The following is a 23,309-nucleotide window of genomic DNA, read 5'->3' on the forward strand; positions in this document are numbered from 1 at the left end:
TTCCTTATTTGATCCTTTAGCATAGCAGGCAGACTTCTCCCTTAGGGCTTTTGCACTTGCTATTTCTTCTCCCTCTAATGTTCTTCACCCCAAAAGCCAGTTTTCATTCAGTTGTCCCAGTGTTTGAAGCACTTGTTCTGACAGCTCTTTGAAAAACTCTACTCTGGTCACTCTGCCCCCAACAAAGGTCACCCCCTTTACCTCCTCACCTTTTCCCCCAGCGGCACATATCTTCTAATGTATTATTGAATTTATTTATCCATTGTGTTTATAGTCTGTCTCACTCAGTAGAATGTCACCTTCACAGGGGTGGGGATTTTATTTTTGGTCTGCTTTGTTTACTGTTTTCTCCCTTGCACAAAGAAGAGTGTCTTGTACATAATAGATGTTCCACAAATATTTGTTGAAGGAATAGACATTGTTCAAAAGGGCTCTTTCTCCTCACAATGTTCTTAAGCAGAGAGTAGCAAGAAAAAGAAGTATATGGAAAACAAGTGTTTTCATTATTGTGGGAAATCTTGTGCTAGGTCTTTAGACTGCTTTCCAGTCCTAAGAGCCAAGAGGCAGGACTGAATACTTCCTGGGAGGCTCTGGTCTGGTTAGCAAGGGAAGAGTTTGCCAAGAGGACAAGGTCTCCCAAGAAAGGATCTGTTTCTTTGATTCCCTGGATGTACAGAAGACATGGAATTGATAGGAATGTCTTCTCAGTTGTTACCGTGTAACACAGTTCTCTTCCCCACGGCTGGCACCGTTGCTCAAACCAGTGAAAAGGAGATTCTTTCAGGGCACCAGATGCCTCTGATAAACCTTTAATATGACTTGAATTTCTCAAAGGTTCTTGTTATAGAGGAGTGTTTCCCACTAGTCTTCAAAGTGAAAATAGCCAATGGGACTATCTAAAAATACTGTTATTGAGTAAAACAATAACTAAAAGAACTCCAGCAACACATAGAAACACATCAAAATTGTATTTATATGAATATCACATGGGGCTTCCCTGGTGGCTCAGTGGAAAGAATCCGCCTGCAAACAATGCAGGAGATGCAGGTTCAGTCCCTGGGTCGGGAAGATATCCTGGAGGAGGAAATGACAAGCCACTCCAGTGTTCTTACCTGGAAAGTCCATGGACAGAGGATTCTGGTGGGCTAGAGTCCATGGGCTTGCAAAAGAGTAAGACACAACTTAGTAACTAAACAACAACAAAATAAATCTATAGTTCAAATTGGACCATTTCTAGAAGCCCCCATTTCTAAATTCTTAGAAATTACCATTGGAGGCAATTAAACCTCAAACTGTGGCTGAAATTCTGCACCAGTGCTTGCTGCTTCTCTTCTAGATGATGAGATTTATGATTTTGTATTTTCTGTATCTTCTGCCATTTTATTTATTTATTTTTGGTCACACTACGTAGCTGGCAGGATCTTAGTTCCTGCACCAGGGATTGAAACTGAGCACTCAACAGTGAAAGTGTTAAGTGAAAGGGTTAAGTCCTAAACACTGGACTTTCAGGGAATTCCATCTGCCATTTTATTTACTTCTTTTTTTGCAAGTAGTCAGTTTCTTTCTTTTTTATAATTTTTATTTATTTGTTTATTTTTGGCTGTGCTGGGTCTTTGTTGTTGTGGGGGCTTTTCTCTGGTTGTAGTGAGCAGGGCCTACTCTCTAGTTCCAGTGCACACGCTTCTCCTGTTGTGGAGCACGAGCTTTAAGGCCTGTGGGCTTCATTAGTTGTGGCACATGGGCTCGGCAGTTTCGGCCTCCTGGTACTAGAGCACAAGCTCAGTGGTTGTGGTGCACGGGCTTAGTTGCTCCACAGTATGTGGGATCTTCTCAGATCAGGGATCGAACCTGTGTCCCGTGCATCGGCAGGCAGATTCTTTACCACAGAGCCACCAGGGAAGCCCCCCTCTGCCATTTTAAATATTCACTTCCTGTTGGTTGAAGACATGACTTAAGATTTTCAAAATGTTTAATTGCTATGACTTAAGATCTTTTTCTTTGTGTTTATTACAGAGGTTCCAAAAACTTCAGCTCTTGCAGTGCAGATGACTTTGAGAAGTTAACTTTAAATAAAGGTGGAAACTGCCTTCTCAATATTCCAAAGGGTGATGAAGCCTACAGTGCTCCTTCCTGTGGTAATAAGTTGGTGGATCCCGGGGAAGAATGTGACTGTGGGTCGCCAAAGGTCAGTGTAACATGTGATGTTTGCTTTGCAAAGTTACCTTGGGATTTGCAAAAAATAAAATAGCTCACTTTGCATGACTCTAGCATAGTTTGGATAAACTCCAGGAGTTGGTGATGGAACAGGGAGGCCTGGCATGCTGCGATTCATAGAGTCGCAAAGAGTCGGACACGACTGAGCGACTGCACTGAACTGAACTGAGCATAGGAGGTAAAGTAAAATTTAGTGGCAAAATGAAGATTGGTATTTTGCTTGTGGGACTATGTTCCTGGGGGGTTGATTATCCCTTCTTTCCTAGAACATAACCAATGGTGTCATCTGTTCTGGTGTCCAGGAAAGTGCCGTGTTTATTTTTCTATTTTTGCTACCTTCTACCATTTCTGTTATGGTTATTGAGTCATTTATTTATTTTAAAGAACGACTCAGTTTTTCACTTGGCTCTTTACTTGTAATGTTCACTATTCTGTCACTGTCAGAAACATTTATTGCAGAAACATTTGTTTAGTTGACCTCATTTCAATAGTAAATTGAAGCTGGCCCATTCTGTAGAATTCTTGGTTAACAGAGTTCTTGCTACTCAAGTTAGCATTCTCCCTCTGTTAACCTTCAGTTCACCTGCTGCTGTCTGGCTTTCTCATACCTGTTAACCACACCTAGAGCCATAAGTCTGGACCCGTCTTTATTATTAGTGTTCTGCATCTCAACCATTTTCCTGTCAAAATGGCCTATTCAACACCGCCTAGACAAGGCTTAGGAGGAAAACAATTTTTAATTACATTTAAAAAATTAAAAAAAAGTTAAATTTAAATTTTAAAGGAATTGGTTCAGTTGTGTGTAAGCTTTACTATATTCTCAATTTTTTCCACAAGTGGAATTTCTTTTTCCTTGCCTGATCACACAGTGCCTGGCTTTTGCCAGAAGACTTCGCATTCTAGAAAGGCAGTATGTTTTTCTTTGTGTGTTCGGTTTTATTTTGGGGCCATGCTGCATGGCATGCAGGATCTTAGTTCCCTGACCAGGGATCAGACCTGGGCCCTTGGTAGTAAAAGCACAGGGTTCTAACCACTAAACTGCCAAGGAATTCCCAGGCAGTATGTATTTTATGATGAAATTGTAATGGGCTGTCATTGCACTATTCCTGCACGTTAGCAACCTCTCCTTAATGTTTTACATGGTACCATCCTCTCAGTAACCCTTGGAGATTCATTATTTCTTTATACCCTCATTTTCAAGTGAGGAAAATAAAGGCTGACTAGGTTATGTTTAATCTCTAAATTAATGTTACACTGTTAGGATGACTAAGCTCTTCTTTCTAGGCATTCTCCTTAATTATTTTATATGTTTTGATTTCTCCTGTTTACTTCACTATCAAACTAACTGAAATAGTCTGTATTTGCTTTTTGAACTTTTGTACTACAAATTACTCTAGAAAAAAGTACCTCTTCCCCTTCAAATATCACAGTTCTTTTTCTTGGTATTGAAATTTCAAATAGTAAGCACAAGCAAAATTCCCTTCATACTTTTATTTCTTCCATATATTTTTTTAACTTCCTTCTGTGGTAATTATTCTTATAAGTTTAGTGTGTTTCTCTACAGATTTTATTCTGTGTTTATAGACTTATGTACAGTATGTATATTTGTATCATAATTGGGTTTGTTTTAGGATTTTATCTTTTTTACATAAGTAAAATCTGACTTAGTATGTTATGTAGAATTTTTTTCTATTAATATATCCTGGAGATTTTTTTCCATGTCATTGTTATTTGCACATAATCCTTTGATCTGTTGACTAATATTACAGTATAAGGAATATATTATGATGTATTTTACCATACTCTCATTAAAGACAGTCACTCACTGTACTTAGTATTTTTTTGTAGTGAACAGTATATCCTTGTATATGCCCTGTGTATGTGTGTATGTGTATATATATATATGTATATATATATACAGAAGTCTAAGATAATTACATAAAGGTAGAATTATTGAATTGAAAAGCATGTTTTTTTAATTTTATTAGAGACTATCAAGTTTCCTGGAAGAAGGGTGTGTTGGTTTGTACTTTTGCCAAAAGAATGTCGTGGCATTTAGTGCGCCCCGCCCGCCTCCCCCCGATAATTTTGTAACTGAGCAAGGTACACATTTTACTCCTGTTTCAAGATTTTCATCATATAGCCCCTCTATGTTCTATTGTTTTTTTCTAGCATTTTTGTAATTTAAATTTTTTATATAAACTCTATAATTGGTGGGGGGTTGTCATGTGGAGAGTACAAAACCATTTAAAATGGTACTTTCACCATAAACAAAATTCCTGTATACATAGTCTGTTTCCTGATTCTCTTTTCTTTTATGAAGCTATCTGTCTGTCTTACATAGTATTTTTGAAAAAAAAAACTAACAACTTTACTGAAGTATAATTGAATACAAGGTAAAAAAAACCCCAAATTCGGACTTAGATAAGAAAAGGCTTTATTCAGAAGAAAGACTGTTGTAACAGGGAGAATATGCTGATCTCAGAAATCTGGAAGCATCTAAAAATCAAACAAGAAGATTTTTCTTTTGTAGGGTAAAGGTGGGGCAAACGTAGATAAGCAGAATCTTTTACTGGGAAGCTGGATAAGCAAGGGCAAATGCCCAGTGAGGTCTCAGAGGAAGTTGTCCTGTGGTCTGGTGATTTCCAGGAGAAGCTGATAAGGGGTGGGGATACTTGTCCTCAAGTACTTGGGGGAGGGGCAAGTATCACCAAATATATTTTTTTGTGCAGACAAGTAGAGTTCAAGGGTCTACAGGAAAGAAAGAAGCCTCACTAAAGTTTGGTCAAGACAAAGCAAGAAGAAACAGGCAATTATGAACACTTGTCAACAATGAACTGCACCTGTTTAAAACATGGAAGTTCTTTTTAAAAATTATTATTATCATTTTTTATCTTTATTTTGATTTTCTTATCATACTGCATGGCATGTGGGATCTCAGTTTCCTGACCAGGGATGGAACCCATGCCTCCTGTGTTGGAAGTCTCAACCACTGGACCTCCAGGAAAGTCTCCCTTAAAACATTTATTATTGCTGTTATTTTTAATTTATTTATTTTTATTATTTTATTTGTTCTAATTTTTAAATTTGTAAAAGTTTTTCTTTCTCTTTTTGCCACACAGCATGGCATGTGGACTCTTTGTTTCTTAGTTCAGTTCAGTTCAGTTCAGTCGCTCAGTCGTGTCCAACTCTTCGCGACCACATGAAGTGCAACACGCCAGGCCTCCCTGTCCATCACCAACTCCCAGCGTTCACTCAGACTCACCTCCATCGAGTCAGTGATGCCATCCAGCCATCTCATCCTCCGTCGTCCCCTTCTCCTCCTGCCCCCAATCCCTCCCAGCATCAGAGTCTTTTCCAATGAGTCAACTCTTCGCATGAGGTGGCCAAAGTACTGGAGTTTCAGCTTTAGCATCATTCCCTCCAAAGAAATCCCAGGGCTGATCTCCTTCAGAATGGACTGGTTGAATCTCCTTGCAGTCCAAGGGACTCTCAAGAGTCTTCTCCAACACCACAGTTCAAAGCATCAATTCTTCGTCGCTCAGCCTTCTTCACAGTCCAATTCTCACATCCATACATGACCACAGGAAAAACCATAGCCTTGAATAGATGGACCTTTGTTGGCAAAGTAATGTCTCTGCTTTTGAATATGCTATCTAGGTTGGTCATAACTTTCCTTCCAAGGAGTAAGCGTCTTTTAATTTCATGGCTGCAGTCACCATCTGCAGTGATTTTGGAGCCCCCAAAAATAAAGTCTGACACTGTTTCCACTGTTTCCCCATCTATTTCCCATGAAGTGATGGGACCGGATGCCATGATCTTTGTTTTCTGAATGTTGAGCTTTAAGCCAACTTTTTCACTCTCTACTTTCACTTTCATCAAGAGGCTTTTGAGTTCCTCTTCACTTTCTGCCATAAGGGTGGTGTCATCTGCATATCTGAGGTTACTGATATTTCTCCCGGCAATCTTGATTCCAGCTTGTGTTTCTTCCAGCCCAGCGTTTCTCATGATGTACTCTGCATAGAAGTTAAATAAGCAGGGTGACAATAGCAGCCTTGACGTACTCCTTTTCCTATTTGGAACCAGTCTGTTGTTCCATGTCCAGTTCTAACTGTTGCTTCCTGACCTGCATACAGATTTCTCAAGAGGCAGGTCAAGTGGTCTGGTATTCCCATCTCTTTCAGAATTTTCCACAGTTTCTTGTGATCCACACAGTCAAAGGCTTTGGCATAGTCAATAAAGCAGAAGTAGATGTTTTTCTGGAACTCTCTTGCTTTTTCCATGATCCAGCGGATGTTGGCAATTTGATCTCTGGTTCCTCTGCCTTTTCTAAAACCAGCCTGAACATCAAGAAGTTCACGGTTCACATATTGCTGAAGCCTGGCTTGGAGAATTTTGAGCATTACTTTACTAGCGTGTGAGATGAGTGCAATTGTGCAGTAGTTTGAGCATTCTTTGGCATTGCCTTTCTTTGGGATTGGAATGAAAACTGACCTTTTCCAGTCCTGTGGCCACTGCTGAGTTTTCCAAATTTGCTGGCCTATTGAGTGCAGCACTTTCACAGCATCATCTTTCAGGATTTGAAATAGCTCAACTGGAATTCCATCACCTCCACTAGCTTTGTTCGCAGTGATGCTTTCTAAGGCCCACTTGACTTCACATTCCAGGATGTCTGGCTCTAGGTGAGTGATCACACCATCGTGACTCTCTGGGTCGTGAAGATCTTTTTTGTATAGTTCTTCTGTGTCTTCTTGCCACCTCTTCTTAATATCTTCTGCTTCTGTTAGGTCCATACCATTTCTGTCCTTGATTGAGCCCATCTTTGCATGAAATGTCCCCTTGGTATCTCTAATTTTCTTGAAGAGATCTCTAGTCTTTCCCATTCTGTTGTTTTCCTCTATTTCTTTGCATTGATCGCTGAAGAAGGCTTTCTTATCTCTTCTTGCTATTCTTTGGAACTCTGCATTCAGATGCTTATATCTTTCCTTTTCTCCTTTGCTTTTCTCTTCTCTTCTTTTCATAGCTATTTGTAAGGCCTCCTCAGACAGACATTTTGCTTTTTTGCTTTTCTTTTCCATGGGGATGATCTTGATCCCTGTCCCCTGTCTCATACCCCTTATTATTTCCCAATCCTCCTTATGCCATCACTGATCTGCTATCATTGTACTACAGATATTGCTGTCATTAGTGTGCATTTCCTAGAATTTCGTGTAAATGGAATGACTCTTTTTATCTAGGTTCATTCACTCAGCATAGTTATTTTGAGATTCATCCATGTTGAATGCTACTGTGTCAGTGGTTCATTCCTTTTTATTGTTGCTCATCATTGAGTAGTATGGAGATACTACCTGCTGTTTATCCATCTGTTGATGGTTATTTGGGTTGTTTGTACACCAAGAGCTGCTGTGAACATTCACGGTCAAGTCTTTATATGGATTTATGTTTTCACTTCTCTTGGGTAAATACCTTGGTGTGAAATGACTGGGACATATGGTGGGTGTATATTTGACTTTCCAAGGAACTTTCAAACTGTTTTCCAAAGTGGTTTTACCATTTCACATTCTTGCAATCAGTGTACCTGAGTTCTAGTTCTTTTTAAGTCATTTCTTCCACCTCATATGGTCAGTCTTTTCAATTTTGGCTTTTTTGTTAGATGTGAAGTGGTGCCTTACTGAGGTTTTAATTTCCTTTTCCCTGATGACTAGTGATGTTGAACATGTTTTCATGCGCTTATTTGCCATCTCTATTTTCTTTTTTGGTGACATGTCTCTTGAACTCCTTCCTGCCTTTAAAAATTGGGTTGTTTTCTCATTATTGAATTTTGACAGTACTTCTTATGTTCTAGATAACAAATACTTAATCAGATATATGATTTGCAAGTATATTCTCCCATTCTTTTCTTTTAAGTACTTTAACAGTATCTTTTGATGAGTAGAAGTTTTATATTTTGATGAAGCCAGTTTGTGCCTAATGGGTTGTGCTTTTCATGTTGTATCTAAGAAATCTTTGCCTAATCCAAGATTGCAAATGTTTTATCCTGGAAGCTTTGTCATTTTAGGTAATGTATTTATTTAGGTTTATGATCCATTTTGACTTAGTTTTTTTGTATGGTGCATGGTTTTAGATAATTTTACAAATTTTCAGGTTTTTATTATGAAATAATTACAAACTGACAGAATGTTGCAAAAACAGTCTGAAGAGTCCTATGTATTTTTCACCCACTTTCCCACAAAGGGTGACAAATTGTTTAGTGATAGAGCCAGTACTCTTGCCTGGAAAATCCCATGGACAGAGGAGCCTGGTAGGCTGCGGTCCATGGGGTCGCTAAGAGTCAGATACGACTGAGTGACTTCCCTTTCACTTTTCACTTTCATGCATTGGAGAAGGAAATGGCAACCCACTCCAGTGTTCTTGCCTGGAGAATCCCAAGGATGGGGAGTCTGGTGGGCTGCCATCTATGGGGTCGCACAGAGTCGGACACGACTATAGTGACTTAGCAGCAGAGCCATATCATATCAGTGATACTGACATTGGTATCATAACTATTAATAGTTTACAGACTTTATTCAGCTTTTACCATTTTTAACCTGCAGTTGTGTATGTACTTTTATGTAGTTTTATGCCATATAGAGATTTATGTAACCACCACCTCAATTAAAATACAGAAGTATTCCATCAACTCAAAAGATCTCCCTCCTGCTACCTCACTGTAATCACATCCACCCTCACTCTGGCCCTTATCCCTGCCCCTGGCTTCCATCTGTGATTTTGCCATTTCAATAATGTTTGTCACTGCAATAATAATGGAATCATACAACATATAACCTTTTGAGGCTGACTTTTCTCACTAAGTGTAATGCTTTTGAGGTCAGTCTATGTTGTTGTTTCATTACTTTTTACTGGGGAGTAACAGTCCATTGTGTGGATGTTACTTCACAGATTTGGAGTAATGTTTAGGCTGGTATTTCCCCTAGCACAAAGGGCCTATCTGAAGTTTGTTAAACTATTCATCCATTAAAAGATATCTAGGTTGTTTCTTCTGCTGCTGCTGCTGCTAAGTCGCTTCAGTCATGTCCGACTCTGTGCGACCCCATAGATGGCAGCCCATCAGGCTCCCCCGTCCCTGGATTCTTACCCGGATTCTCCAGGTAAGAACACTGGAGTGGGTTGCCATTTCCTTCTCCAATGCATGAAAGTGAAAAGTGATAGTGAAGTCGCTCAGTCGTGCCTGACTCTTAGCGACCCCATGGACTGCAGCCTTCCAGGCTCCCCCATCCATGGGATTCTCCAGGCAAGAGTACTGGAGTGGGGTGCCATTGCTTTCTCCTAGGTTGTTTCTAGTATTTTGCTATTATGAATAAAGTTTCCATGAATTATATTCTACTCTTTATCATCAGAGAATTAAAGAAAAATGTGGTCTTCATGAGTAAGAGATGAATCTCATCAGAGAAATGTATAATAAAGAACCAAATGGAAATTATAGAACTTACCAAAAAGTTTAATAAGTGAGATTCATGGATATAATTAATAGCAGAGTAAGATGACAGAAAAAGAGTCAATGAACATAAAGTAGAACAAAAGAAATAATCCACATCTAAAGGAAAAAGAGAAAAGATAAAAAAAAAATGAACAGAATATCAGGGACATGTAAGCAATATCAGCTAGCCTAATGGAATTATAAGTGAAATCTCAAGAGGAGAGGAAGGAGAGAAGAAAAGTATTCAAAGAAGTAATGGCTGAAAATTTCCCATATTTAACAGAAAACATTGAGTTACAATTCCAAAACACTAAGTAAAGCCAAATCAGAATCATTATAAAGAATGATCGTGGGTACATTGTAATCAAAGTGCTGAGATAAACAGAAAATAAAGCAAGAAGTCAGAAGAAAATCTGAAACAAATAGATCAATAGTGGCTGATTTTGGGGCCAGAATACAATAGAACAGCATATTTATGGTTCTGAAAGGAAAAAAACCCATCATCCTAGAATTCTGTAACATAGGAAAATAAATATTCTTCAATGATTAAAGCTCATTTCCCCTATCTCCTTCTTGCCTCCTTGTCCTCCTCCTCCTTTCTCCTTCCTTTCACAAACAATTCAGACTTCAAGACATTAGTTTCAACATAGGAGAATAGCTGTGTCTGGGTGAGGGGTTGGAGGATGGGAGTGATGAGCCATGGTGGCCCAAAGTGGGGTGAGAGAAGTCAAGCAGTATAATGTCCACATGGGTAAAAACCTACCCTGCAGAGAAGTCAGACCCTGAACATGAAGAGAAGTGCATTTATGGATGCTTAATTTCCTGTGGAAATTGGAGAAGGAATGGGCTACCCACTCCAGTATTCTGATCTGGAGAATTCCACGGACCATATAGTCCATGGGGTCGCAAAGAGTCAGACATGACTGAGCGACTTTCACAGTTTCCTGTGATCATTAAACTTACTGTTACAGACTGAATGTTTGTGTTCCCCAAATCCATGTGTTGAAACCCTAACCCCCAAGTCTATCTGTATTTGGAGAAAGGACCTCCAGGAAAGTAGTTAAGATTAAATGAGGTCATAAGGGTGGGTCTTGATCTGGTAAGATTAATGTTCTTATAAAAAAGAGCTTGCTTGCTCCTGTCTCTTGACACATGCTCTGAAGAAAGGCCATGTGAGCACACAGCGAGGAGGCAGCTGTCTGCAAGCCAGGATGAGAGTCTGTGCCAGAAACTGAATTGGCTAGGACTTTGATCTTGGGTCTCTAGCCTCCAGAGCTGTGACATAATAAATTTCTTTTGTTTAAGTCATTAGTCTATGGTATCTTGTTCTGGTAGTCCCAGCAGACTAAGACACATACTCTCAGTCCTTTGAAATACATTGAGACCTACATAATAGCTGAAGAGTCGCTGGTAAATCCAGAAGGATAGTAAGTGACTGTCTCCAGAGAGTACCTCTTACAGCCAGGTTAGAAAGAAGCATAGGTTGAAGGGAAGAATTTTGTTAACGAGTCTTGATGGCAATAATTTCTTTCTTTATTGACAGTCATTTTCTCTTCTCAGGAATGTGAATTGGACCCTTGCTGTGAAGGAAAGACCTGTAAACTTAAATCATTTGCTGAGTGTGCATATGGTGCCTGTTGTCAAGACTGTCGGGTAGGGAATTCCTCCCTATTTGGAAAAAAAAAAAAAATAGGAAAAGGAAAAATGTGCCTGTATCAAAATTGGTTTTCTCTGATTTGTAAGAGAGCACTATTTTTGATGGAAAATTTGATTTTATGATTAGATGGAAAGTTTTATGATACTTGTTTGCAGTTTTGTATCATCTTCTTTTATGGCAAATGGTCTAAAGAAATTTTTTTCTGATTTATGAGTGACCTATGTTTTTCATTAGAAATTCAATAATAGGAAGTTGACACTGAAAGACCCTCTATCATTTTACCCCCTTCATTTAGCCATTGTTGATAATTTATTAATTTAGTCACTTTTTCCTATGTAAATATGAATATGTGTGTGTGTGTGTGTGTGTAAGTGGATAAACATGGGTATACATATTTTTACTATGTCCTTTTTTCAGTAATATACTATTGATTTTCTTCCATTCATTTAGTTCTATAGGTTTATATAGTTAGTGTTCCTTTATATGGCTGTACCATAATTTCTTTATCTGATCAACTAATGATGGACATTTAGATTGCTTCCAGTTTTTGCTTATAAGTAGAATTGCTGGAGTGTGCATGTGAAAATTTTGACACACGTTTTTATACTGTCTGCAGATGTGCCAGTCTGTATTTGCCAGTGTAATCAATGCACTGATAACTGTGCAGTGTACAGTATTGATTATATTATATAATCATTTTGTTTTCTCTTACTAACATGTCTTCCTTGGTGGCTCAGACGGTAAAGAGTCTGCCTGCAATGTAGGAGACCCAGGTTTGATCTCTAAGTTGGGAAGATCCCCTGGAGAAGGAAATGGCAACCCTCTCCAGTATTCTTGCCTGGAGAATCCCATGGACAGAGGAGCCTGGTGGGCTGCAGTCCATGGGGTTACAAAGAGGTAGACATGTCTGAGCAACTAACATTTTGACTTCACTTACTAACATTTGTTGTCAGCCAGTGTTATAATCCAGGTTAGTTTGATAGGTGTAACGTGGTTTTATATCTTCGTTTAATTTGCATTTCTTTTGGTCATCTATGATGCTCTGCTTTTTTCATTTTCCATATTTCATGACTTTTATAAATTGCCTGTTATTGGCCTTTGTTCACTGTTCTATTGGGTTATTTAATCTTCTGTTTTTGTTAGACCTTCTTATAGATATAAATACTGTGGTTTCAAATTTGGTTAATTTGTGGGAATTTTCCTGATATTCCTGTTCAATTTCAATCCTATTATCCTAGTTCCGTCCAGGAGGCACTTTGTGCCGAGGAAAAACCAACGAATGTGATGTTCCGGAGTATTGCAATGGTTCTTCTCAGTTCTGTCAGCCAGATGTTTTTATTCAGAATGGGTATCCTTGCCAGAATAACAAAGCCTATTGTTACAATGGCATGTGCCAATATTATGATGCTCAGTGTCAAGTCATCTTTGGCTCAAGTAAGATATTTTATTTATATTGATTGCTTTGCTTTTATTTATATATTTTTTATTTTAGTTTTTGTTAAAAATGAAAATTGAACATTATTGCTAAAATTGAAGTTCTGTTTTCTGTCTCCTATCACGTCTCCTATCACGTCTCCATCTTTCCTTCTCCATAGGTAGTCAAGGTCATGAATTTGATGCATCCAAGTTCATTTGGTGATTTTTGCTTTTACTTTCTCACTGCCCTGTCCTGTGTATATTAACATTATGTGTATATATACATGCACAGTATTGTATTTTAGCTTTAATAAACTCATGTAAATAGTATGGGGATATACACATGGATCTTCTGTTTTCATTGTTCACTCAAAATGTTTTTGCATTCTGTCTGTATTGCTGTATTTGGATCACAGAGCATTGTGTTATATAATTGGAATCCATTCTTTTCCTAGTAGTATATATATATTTTTTTATTTTGTGTGTCTTAAAATTTTTTTTTTTTTTTATCAAAGTTAGACATACACTAGATTATAGAGTCAAATTATTCATCAAGATTCTATGAAAAAGTAAAATGTACTTCCGGGCTTCCCAGGTGGTGCTGTGGTAAAAGAACCCACCTGCAAGTGCAGAAGATGCAAGAGATGGGGGTTCAATCTCTGGGTCTGGAGGATCCCCTGGAGTAGGAAATGGCAACCCACTCCAGTCTCTCCTGGAAAATTCCATGTACAGAAGAGCCTGGCAGGCTGCACACGATGGGGCTGCTTGACTGAGCACGCACTCATCAAAGTACTCCCACTTAATAGCTCATCCCTGCAGGCTACCACTATTAACCTTTTCTTCCTCCCTTCTAGTTAATTACTTTGTTACTGGCTCTAGGTCTTTAGATAATTTCTTCGTCATGCTACTTTTTTTATTTTTCCATTCTAGGTATTAAATGTTAATTTTTCACTGTGGAGGATAAGGATTAAATTTCTTCCCTTCTCTTCTCCCAACACTTGTCAACTCTTATCTACTCATGTTCATTTTTCATTCTCCATCTTCTTAATATGGATTAATTATAATTTTAGGTAGAGCTGTGTTGACTCTTGTAATCTTGTGATTTGTAACAAACAAATAAAAAAATTGGTCTTTGTTCAGTTCCTGGCACGAACTCCTAAAAGCTTTGGAATTTCCCAAATGATAAGAGCCTTGAAAGTGTCTTTTGTTATGTCAACCAGGTGACTTTTTGGCAAATCCCTTGGTTACTTAAGGATGGGCTGGTTGCCAGAGAACAAACCCTGTGGTTAGTGGTTGGAACTTTAAGTCCCCCTACCTCTGGGGAGGGGAGAAGAACTGGAGATGGAGTTACTCTCCAGTAGCCAGTGGTTTAATCAATCTGCCCATATAATGAAGCCTCTGTAAAAACTGGAAAGGATAGTTTGGAGAGCTTGGGACTTCAGTGAACTTGTGGAGAGGCAGGAAGAGAGCCTGAAACCTCCAAGCCCCTTTCTACATACCTTGCCCTGTGCATCTCTTCCATCTGTCTGTTCCTGAATTATTGATATATTCTTTGATAATAAACCAGTAATCTAGTGAGTAGAAATTTCTCTGAGTTCTGTGAGCTGCTCTAGCAAATTAAATCCAAGGAGGGGGTCATGGGAACTTTGACCAAATAGGCTTTGAGGAGAGACCCTCTAAGGAGAGACCTGCTCAGTCGTGTCCAACTCTTTACGCTCCCATAGACTGTAGCCTGCCAGGCTCCTGTGTCCATGGAATTTTCCAGGCAAGAATACTGGAGTGGGTTACCATGCCCTCCTCCAGGGGACCTTCCCAACCCAGGAATCAAACCCAGGTCTCTGCATTGCAGGCAGATTCTGTACCATCTGAACACCAGGGAAGCCCTCTGATATATTGGTTTGTCCAAAAGTTAATTGGTTTTTCTCTGTTATGGAAAACCTAAACAAACTTTTTGGCCAAACCAATATTCTGCACTAATGGGCAGGTTTATTGCTGTTTAGTCACTCAGTTGTGTCCAACTCTTTTGCAACCCCATGGACGGTAGTCCAATGGGCCCCTCTGTCCATGGGATTCTCTAGGCAAGAATATTGGGATGGGTTGCCATTTCCTCCGCCAGGGAATCTTCTCAACCCATGGATTGAGCCTGTGTCTCTGCATCTTCTGAATTGCAGGTGAATTCTTTACTGCTGAGCCACAGGGGAAGCCCTGATGAGCAGGCTATTGCAGACCAAAAAAAGTAATTAGAGATGGGGCGGGGGGAGATTGTTGTTAATTTAGCTGCATTTTCTTATATAAATGTGAGCATGTGTGTTTTGCTAGGGTTATTGCCATGTGACGTTTATCCTGTGCAAGTATTCTGCATCCATTTTCAGATTACTTCATCCTCTGCCTTTTTTATGCCATCTCCTTTCACTGCATGTCCATTTTCTTTTAAACTGAACAATATTGTACCAGGTGCGTAAGATAGGCACATGAATTTCCATCATTATATGGATTCCATTATATGGAAAGTACTGCCATTTTGGCTGCAAAATATTTCCAAATAAAATATTTTTAGGAATATGTATAAGTGGCAAAGTTGAGCATTAAAGGATACATATATAAAATACAAGAAAACAAGAATGGATTGATACTTTGACAGTGTCATGGCTGTTTGTCAGTGTAATTAATACCTAAATTAAGCTTCCATATATAGTAAATTGGGCTGCCCTGGTAGCTCAGTGGTAAAGAATCCACCTGCCAATGCAAGAGATACAGGTTTGATCCCTGTGTGAAAAAATAATAGCTGGCAGTGTTTTCACCAACTCTCCCTAGCCTGATCTAACCAGGGGTGCAGTGGAGCTGTGAGAACAGTGAAAATAAGGAGACTGAAAGTGCTGCCATACTGTGCATGGTTTTTGACTTATTTATAATTTCATCTTCTTTAATGACACTTCTTTGAGTACTTGAGTGTTCGAATGTTTAATGTTTAAGTACCATGCTAATGTTTAAGTACCAACCAGGCTTTATCTTTACATCTTGTTGTTAATTATAAATGTGGAGCAAAATGTTTCACCTGTAGGTTCTGAAATTTTTTCATAGTTGTTGAGGCAGTTCATCCAGACGTATGGACTGTTGTGGCAAATGCTTTTATTTGTGAATTAAATTGCCAAGTCTTAAAAACATTAAAAAATTTAAAAATTTTATTGGTGTATAGTTGATTTACAATGTTGTGTTAGTTTCAGGTGTACAAATTTTTTTTTTTTTTTTTTATGTTACAGAAGCCAAGGCTGCCCCGAAGGAATGTTTCCTTGATGTGAATTCCAAAGGTGACAGATTTGGCAATTGTGGTTTCTCTGGCCATGAATACAAGAAGTGTGCCATTGGGTAAGTGGAGGCAAAAAAAAAAACAATAAGAAAAACACATGAAAGAATGTGATATCAGTCATCTATAGGAAGTTTTATAGCTCCTTGTGACTGTTTTCTCCTCCTTAAATGTATAACTTTTCAGACTTAACAATTTTATAAAGCATGGCTTCAGAGAGACTGAATATGAATGGTAAAATAATGCATAGCTTTTGACATTAACTGTCTAAAATATAATGTTTTTTATAATATCACTTTTGTTTATCCTTGTTCTATAGTAAAAGCCTCAAATAAACATTCTTCTTTTTCCTTTTGTTAAAAGATTTGCGTGCTAAACCCATATATAAAGGTACCTGCAGAATTAATTCAGAACTTCATAATTTTCTTCTGGCTCTATATAATTTTAAAGTCATTAATTAGAAAACTTTTTTGTTTCTATAACATTTGCACATTGTGAAAAATAATATTGCAAAGTTATAAACAAGAGAAGAGTTATCATGATCTCTCTTTCTGTATATGTTCACTAATTTCAGTGTACGTATGTCTTCTTTTATTTTGATTCTGTGCACCGTACACATACACAGTAACGTTAATTTTAAAAAAATTGGAATTAGTCTATAATACGGTGCTTTCCAGATACACAGATAGATAAATGTAGGTATGTAAACATATAAATCATTCTGAATGGAGCTCTTCTGGTGGATGTGAGGGCAGGAAATTCCTACCAGCTGAGGTTCACCCAGAGGCTTTGACCATGAAGCCATGGGGCTCTAGAGAATGAGCTGGATACTCACTGCTGCTGCTGCTTAGTCGCTTCAGTCGTGTCCGACTCTGTGCAGCCCCATAGACGGGAGCCCACCAGGCTCCCCCGTCCCTGGGATTCTCCAGGTAAGAACACTGGAGTGGGTTGCCATTTCCTTCTCCAATGCAGGCAAGTGAAAAGTGATAGTGAAGTCGCTCAGTCGTGCCTGACTCTTAGCGACCCCATGGACTGCAGCCTACCAGGCTCCTCTGTCCATGGGATTTTCCAGGCAAGAGTACTGGAGTGGGGTGCCATTGCCTTCTCCAGGAAACTCACTAGACTGTATTATATCTGTTGCAGTGCTAACATTCTGTATCAATTATTTTGTTTTTTGTAATAGTCATATTTTTATTCTAAAAATGGTTATAAAAAGCCAAAAAAATTAAATAATGCTGTGCTTCTCTTCTACCCACTTCACCTCCTACTCTGTTGGGTAATAGCAAAGCCACTGAGGTAAAACAATGCTCATGAAGAAGAAATAACAACTGTGACTTCCATGTTCCTAAATCTAACAGAGTATCTTTAGGTCTTCAAGCTTCTGGACCTTTCAGTAGCATTCATCTATGTTGAGCATTTTCTCCTTGAAGAAGCCCCTTTTGTTGGCTTTTGTGTGGAATGCTCTTCTAGTATTTTTCTCTGTTTCTGGATGCTTCTTTAATGTATTTATTTGTAGGCTTATCTTTCTCTACTGAGCCATTAAATGTTGAGAAATACTTCCACTCTGCTGATCTGGCCCTCTGCCACAGGGCCATGACATGTGGTGTTCCTTCTGCTTAGTTTGCCCTTTTGTCTCTGCCAGATCTCATTTTAACTAACTCTTTTAAGATAAGAATAGCAAGGAGAGATAAGAAAGCCTTCTTCAGCGATCAATGCAAAGAAATAGGGGCAAACAATAGAATGGGAAAGACTAGAGATCTCTTCAAGAAAATTAGAGATACCAAGGGAATGTTTCATGCAAAGATGGGCTCAATAAAGGACAGAAATGGTATGGACCTAACAGAAGCAGAAGATATTAAGAAGAGGTAGCAAGAATACACCCAAGAACTATACAAAAAAGATCTTCACAACCCAGATAATCACGATTGTGTGATCACTCATCTAGAGCCAGAGATCCTGGAATGTGAAGTCAAGTGGGCCTTAGAAAGCATCACTACAAACAAAGCTGGTGGAGGTGATGGCATTCCAGTGGAGCTATTTCAAATCCTGAAAGATGATGCTGTGAAAGTGCTGCACTCAATATGCCAGCAAATTTGGAAAACTCAGCAGTGGCCACAGGACTGGAAAAGGTCAGTTTTCATTCCAATCCCAAAGAAAGGCAATGCCAAAGAATGCTCAAACTACTGCACAATTGCACTCATCTCACACGCTAGTAAAGTAATGCTCAAAATTCTCCAAGCCAGGCTTCAGCAATACGTGAACTGTGAGCTTTCAGATGTTCAAGCTGGATTTAGAAAGGCAGAGGAATCAGAAATCAAATTGCCAACATCCACTGGATCATCGAAAAAGCAAGAGAGTTCCAGAAAAACATCTATTTCTGCTTTATTGACTATGCCAAAGCCTTTTGACTGTGTGGATCACAATAACTGTGGACAATTCTGAAAGAGATGGGAATACCAGACCACCTGCCCTGCCTCTTGAGAAATCTGTATGCAGGTCAGGAAGCAACAGTTAGAACTGGACATGAAACAACAGGCTGGTTCCAAATAGGAAAAGGAGTACGTCAAGGCTATATATTGTCGCCCTGCTTATTTAACTTATATGCAGAGTACATCATGGGAAGCACTGGGCTGGAGGAAGCACAAGCTGGAATCAAGATTGCCGGGAGAAATATCAATAACGTCAGATATGCAGATGACACCACCCTTATGGCAGAAAGTGAAGAAGAACTAGAGTCTGTTGATGAACATGAAAGAGGAGAGTGAAAAGTTGGCTTAAAGCTTAACATTTGGAAAACTAGGACCATGGCATCTGGTCCCATCACTTCATGGCAAATAGATGGGGAAACAGTGGAAACAGTGTCAGACTTTATTTTTTTGGGCTCCAAAATACTGCAGATGGTGATTGCAGCCATGAAATTAAAAGACGCTTACTCCTTGGAAGGAAACTTATGACCAACCTAGACAACATATTCAAAAGCAGAGACATTACTTTGCCAACAAAGGCCCGTCTATTCAAGGCTATGGTTTTTCCAGTGGTCATGTATGGATGTGAGAGTTGGACTGTGAAGAAAGCTGAGTGCTGAAGAATTGATGCTTTTGAACTGTGGTGTTGGAGAAGACTCTTGAGAGTCCCTTGGACTGCAAGGAGATCCAACCAGTCCATCCTAAAGGAGATCAGTCCTGGGTGTTCATTGGAAGGACTGATGTTGAAGCTGAAACTTCAATACTTTGGCCACCTGATGCTAAGAGTTGACTTTTTGGAAAACACCCTGATGTGGGAAAGATTGAGGGCAGGAGAAGGGGATGACAGAGGATGAGATGGTTGGATGCATCACTGACTCAGTGGACATGGTTTTGGGTGGACTCTGGGAGTTGGTGATGGACAGGGAGGTCTGGCATGCTATGGTTCATGGGGTCGCAAAGAGTCGGACATGACTGAGCGACTGAATGAACTGAACCAAGACTTCCTCAACTTCCTTTCCAGGGTCAGATGTCCCTCTTATAGATGTGCTTAATGCCATGTGCTTTAAAGAAAGTATTAGTCAATTTATGTTGTTCTAATTCATTACAAATTAATTATTCATAGAAACTATTTCATAGAGTATTTACAATATATCTTTCTTGATATAAAAAACAGAGTAGGTTGAAAGAAGTTAGCAAAACAAAGTATTTCAAAAGAGGGTATATGACTATCTTGAGTAGTCTCAAAACTAGCTGTAGCACTCTTTTTCTGGGGAATTTTTTTGTATATTTAAATGGCGTGGGAAGGCTTTATTGCCTTACTATTGCCTTAACAAGAACAATCATTTAAAAATGATACTGCTTTAGAATAAGATAGATGCTGTAATAGGTAATTTTCTAGATAAAGGGAAAGTCAGATACAAACCAGTCATAAGCACAGCACTTTCAAGATTCTTTTATGATGTTTAGGAAAAACCAAGGAAGACTCTTTTGTGTACTTTGGGGAGTTTGATCTATCTTGACTAACATAATTAGGCTAAATCAAAATGAGGAAAGTAGCAATTTGAAAGTTGAAGGAAGGGTGACTAGGTTAAAAAGTTGCATGCTTCTTTTTCTTTGAATTTGATATATTGTGTTTTCCTTATTGTTCAGTTCTTAATATTTTCTTAGTTACATTGTGATTTCTCCTTTGACTCATGAGTTATTAAAAATGTATTGCCCATTTCCAAGTATTTGGGAGTATTCTGGTTTTCTGTTTGTTTTTGGTTTTTAGTTTACTTCCATTGAGAACATACTTTGTATAATTTCAGTTCTTTTCAATTTGTTAGGATGTGAATTACTGTCCAGCATATGGTCTGTTTTGGTCAATGTTCCATGTCATTTAAAAAGCAGAGTATTCTGCTGCTATTGGATATATTGTTCCATAAATGTCAAGTTAATTAATTGTCATATTCAAATCTTCTATATTCTGGGTGTATGTGCGTATTTATCTGTCTCTCCTTCAGTTTCTGAAAGGGATATGTGCAGATCTCCAGCTATGATTATGAAGTTGTCTACTTCTTTTAGTTCTGTATATTCTTCTTGTATGTGTTTTAAAGTGTGTTCTTTGGTGCTTATATTATTAGGTGCATACACATTTAGGATTGTTATATGTCTTCTGAAGGAACTGAATCTTTTATTATTACCAAAGTCTCTACTTTGGAATTTTTATTTTTGGCAGTATTTGTCACATAAACATTTTATTTGCTTATATGACTATTTGCCTGAAACAGTTTTTCTATTGGTGCTTGTGATATAAATTTAAATGAATATAACAGTAAGCATCTCTTAGCTTTATTGGCTGTTTGCATTTCTTATTTTGTGAATTGCATATTTATATCTTTGCTATTATTTTTCTGTTGAAGTTACTATCCATTTAATGATTTGTGATCGATTTTTAAAAATATATTAAGAGTATTTATTTTTCTTTTTTAAAAAAATTATTTTTTATTGAAGGATAATTGCTTTACAGCAATTACAGAATTTTGTTGTTTTCTACCAAACCTCAATCAGCCATTTTGTTTTTAATATGTCACCAAGACTATACATGAAACATTGAATACATTATAGAAAAATGAATTTTGGTAGGTTCCAGTAGATGCTAACCAAGATCTGTTTTATTCTATGCTTTGTTTTAGAGGTTTTCATAACTAATTTCAACTAACTCTGTGACACTGGGGCTTCCCTGGTGGCTCAGATGGTGAAGAATATGCCTCCTATGCAGGAGACCTGGGTTTGATCCCTGGGTTGGGAGGATCCCCTGAAGAAGGGCATGGCAACCCACTCCAGTATTCTTGCCTGGAGACTTCCATGGTCTGAGAAACCTGGCAGGCTACATAGTTCATAGGGTTGCAAAGAGTTGGGCACGACTGAAGCAACTTAGTATGCATGCTTGCATGTGACATAGGCATCATTATATAGCTCTTGTTTTTCAGATGAAGAAACTGAACTTCAGAAAGTTTAAGCATTTCACTCAGATTGCCTCGTAAGTAAATGGTGACGTAGGAATGAACATAGGGACTTTCCTGGTGGTCCAGTGGCTAAGACTCTCTGCTCTCAATGCAGGGGGCCTGGGTTCAATCCTTGGTCAGGGAACTAGATACTGCATATCAGAATTAAAGATCCCAAGTGCTGCAACTGAGACCTGGTGCAGCCAAATAAATAATTAATTTTAAAAAAAGAATAAATGTCAAGTTGGGACAAAAGAACTTAACTCTTAAGTGCAGGATGGAAGGAAAAGCAGGCTTAATAGCAGCATGTGCAAAAAGCAAATAGAGGTTTTAGCTAAGGATAAATTCAAGGACATCAGTAATATAATGTAGTTTCCATAAGAGCTACTGTCATCCTGGGTTTCATAGAAGTATAATATCTCAGTGAAGTAAATGACAGTTCATCTTGTTCTTTGCTAATCAGACTGTAACTAAAGTTTCCTGTTTCACTCCGAGCACTGAGGTTCAATAGGTAGTGAGACAAAGTGGAACATATTTAAGAGGGGAGCTTCCTTGTTGCATGAGAAATAATTGTAGAATATTTCCCTGGTGAAGTAAGTCATTTGGACCTGCATGACAGTTGTCCTAAAAGGTTGCCATGTAGAGGAAAGAAAAGATATTATCTGTGTGGTCTCATGTTGACCATCTGGGACCAATGAGGAAAAGTTATAGAGAGAAAGATGTTAACTCAGGAAGTAAAAGAATGTTATGATAGTTAGTGTGAGAATATTTAGGAGGTGATGAATTAGAGGAATTGAAAAATCATATCCTACAATGACTTGGTCGTGATATCACAGGGGAGATTTAATAGGGTAGGTGCTTAGATCAAAAGACAAGCCATTAAAAAGGAAATTTCAGTGCAGCATCTTAAGAGTTGATGTTAGGGATACTTAATATATCATGAAGGGATATAGGAAGAACATTAACTCACACACCCTTGGTAATAGGAATTGTAGTCAAGGAGGTCTTTGTAGAGTTCTAATACTGAATTAGTGAATTAATGAACTAATGAATTGAGTCTTTTAGTAAGTAAGAGTTAGCTAAGCGAAGAGAGATTGAGTTCCTTCAAGCTTGTTTAACATTACAAAATCTGACTCTTCTTTATTATAACTCAATAAAAAGACACCATTGAATTTCAGTATAGTTCTGTTATTTTCTATGTAAAAGCATTTATAAAATTATATCACATTTAAAAGCAACTACATTAGTTAGACTTTTTTGAGCCCTAAGCAGATAGTGAAGAGGGATTCTTAGGTGTCCGCATCATCACCCCCGGTACCCTAGGAATTTGCGTCTTTACATGCACTTACATCTTCTCTTTGCCATATTGAAAGAGAGCTACTTTGATCTCTGTTGCTGTCACACACTTTCTCTGTTGAGATTCCCTTCAGCTAAATAGAAATAAACTCTCTGTACAAAAATATATAATTTTTCTTTTGTAAGTACACCAGATGCATTGTAGTTTGCACTGTTTCTCTTTCTTTCCAGGAATGCTTTGTGTGGAAAGCTTCAGTGTGAGAATGTACAACAATTGCCTGTATTTGGGGTTGTGCCTGCTATCATTCAGACTCCTGGAAAAGGCACCAAGTGCTGGGGTGTGGACTTCCAGCTTGGATCTGATGTTCCAGATCCTGGCATGGTGAATGAAGGCACCAGCTGTGATGTTGGAAAGGTAATAAAAATGTTTTTTAAAACAAATAAAAAATTTAAGAATTAAAAATAAAATCATTATACAAAGTGAGTGGTTCTT

General features: G+C 38.3%; 1 protein-coding gene across 1 annotated transcript in view; it reads left to right on the top strand.

Moving 5' to 3' along the window:
- ADAM9 (ADAM metallopeptidase domain 9) overlaps positions 1–23,309 on the top strand; it is a 92,709-nt gene that overhangs the window by 46,408 nt on the left and 22,992 nt on the right. The window contains exons 12-16 of the mRNA XM_061404534.1: positions 2,014–2,185; positions 11,252–11,344; positions 12,587–12,782; positions 16,025–16,130; positions 23,048–23,231. Coding sequence (XP_061260518.1) covers positions 2,014–2,185; positions 11,252–11,344; positions 12,587–12,782; positions 16,025–16,130; positions 23,048–23,231 — 751 coding nt within the window. The remainder of the gene's footprint in view (positions 1–2,013; positions 2,186–11,251; positions 11,345–12,586; positions 12,783–16,024; positions 16,131–23,047; positions 23,232–23,309) is intronic.

The sequence above is a fragment of the Bos javanicus genome, chromosome 27 (assembly GCF_032452875.1).
Source record: "Bos javanicus breed banteng chromosome 27, ARS-OSU_banteng_1.0, whole genome shotgun sequence".
Taxonomy (NCBI): domain Eukaryota; kingdom Metazoa; phylum Chordata; class Mammalia; order Artiodactyla; family Bovidae; genus Bos; species Bos javanicus.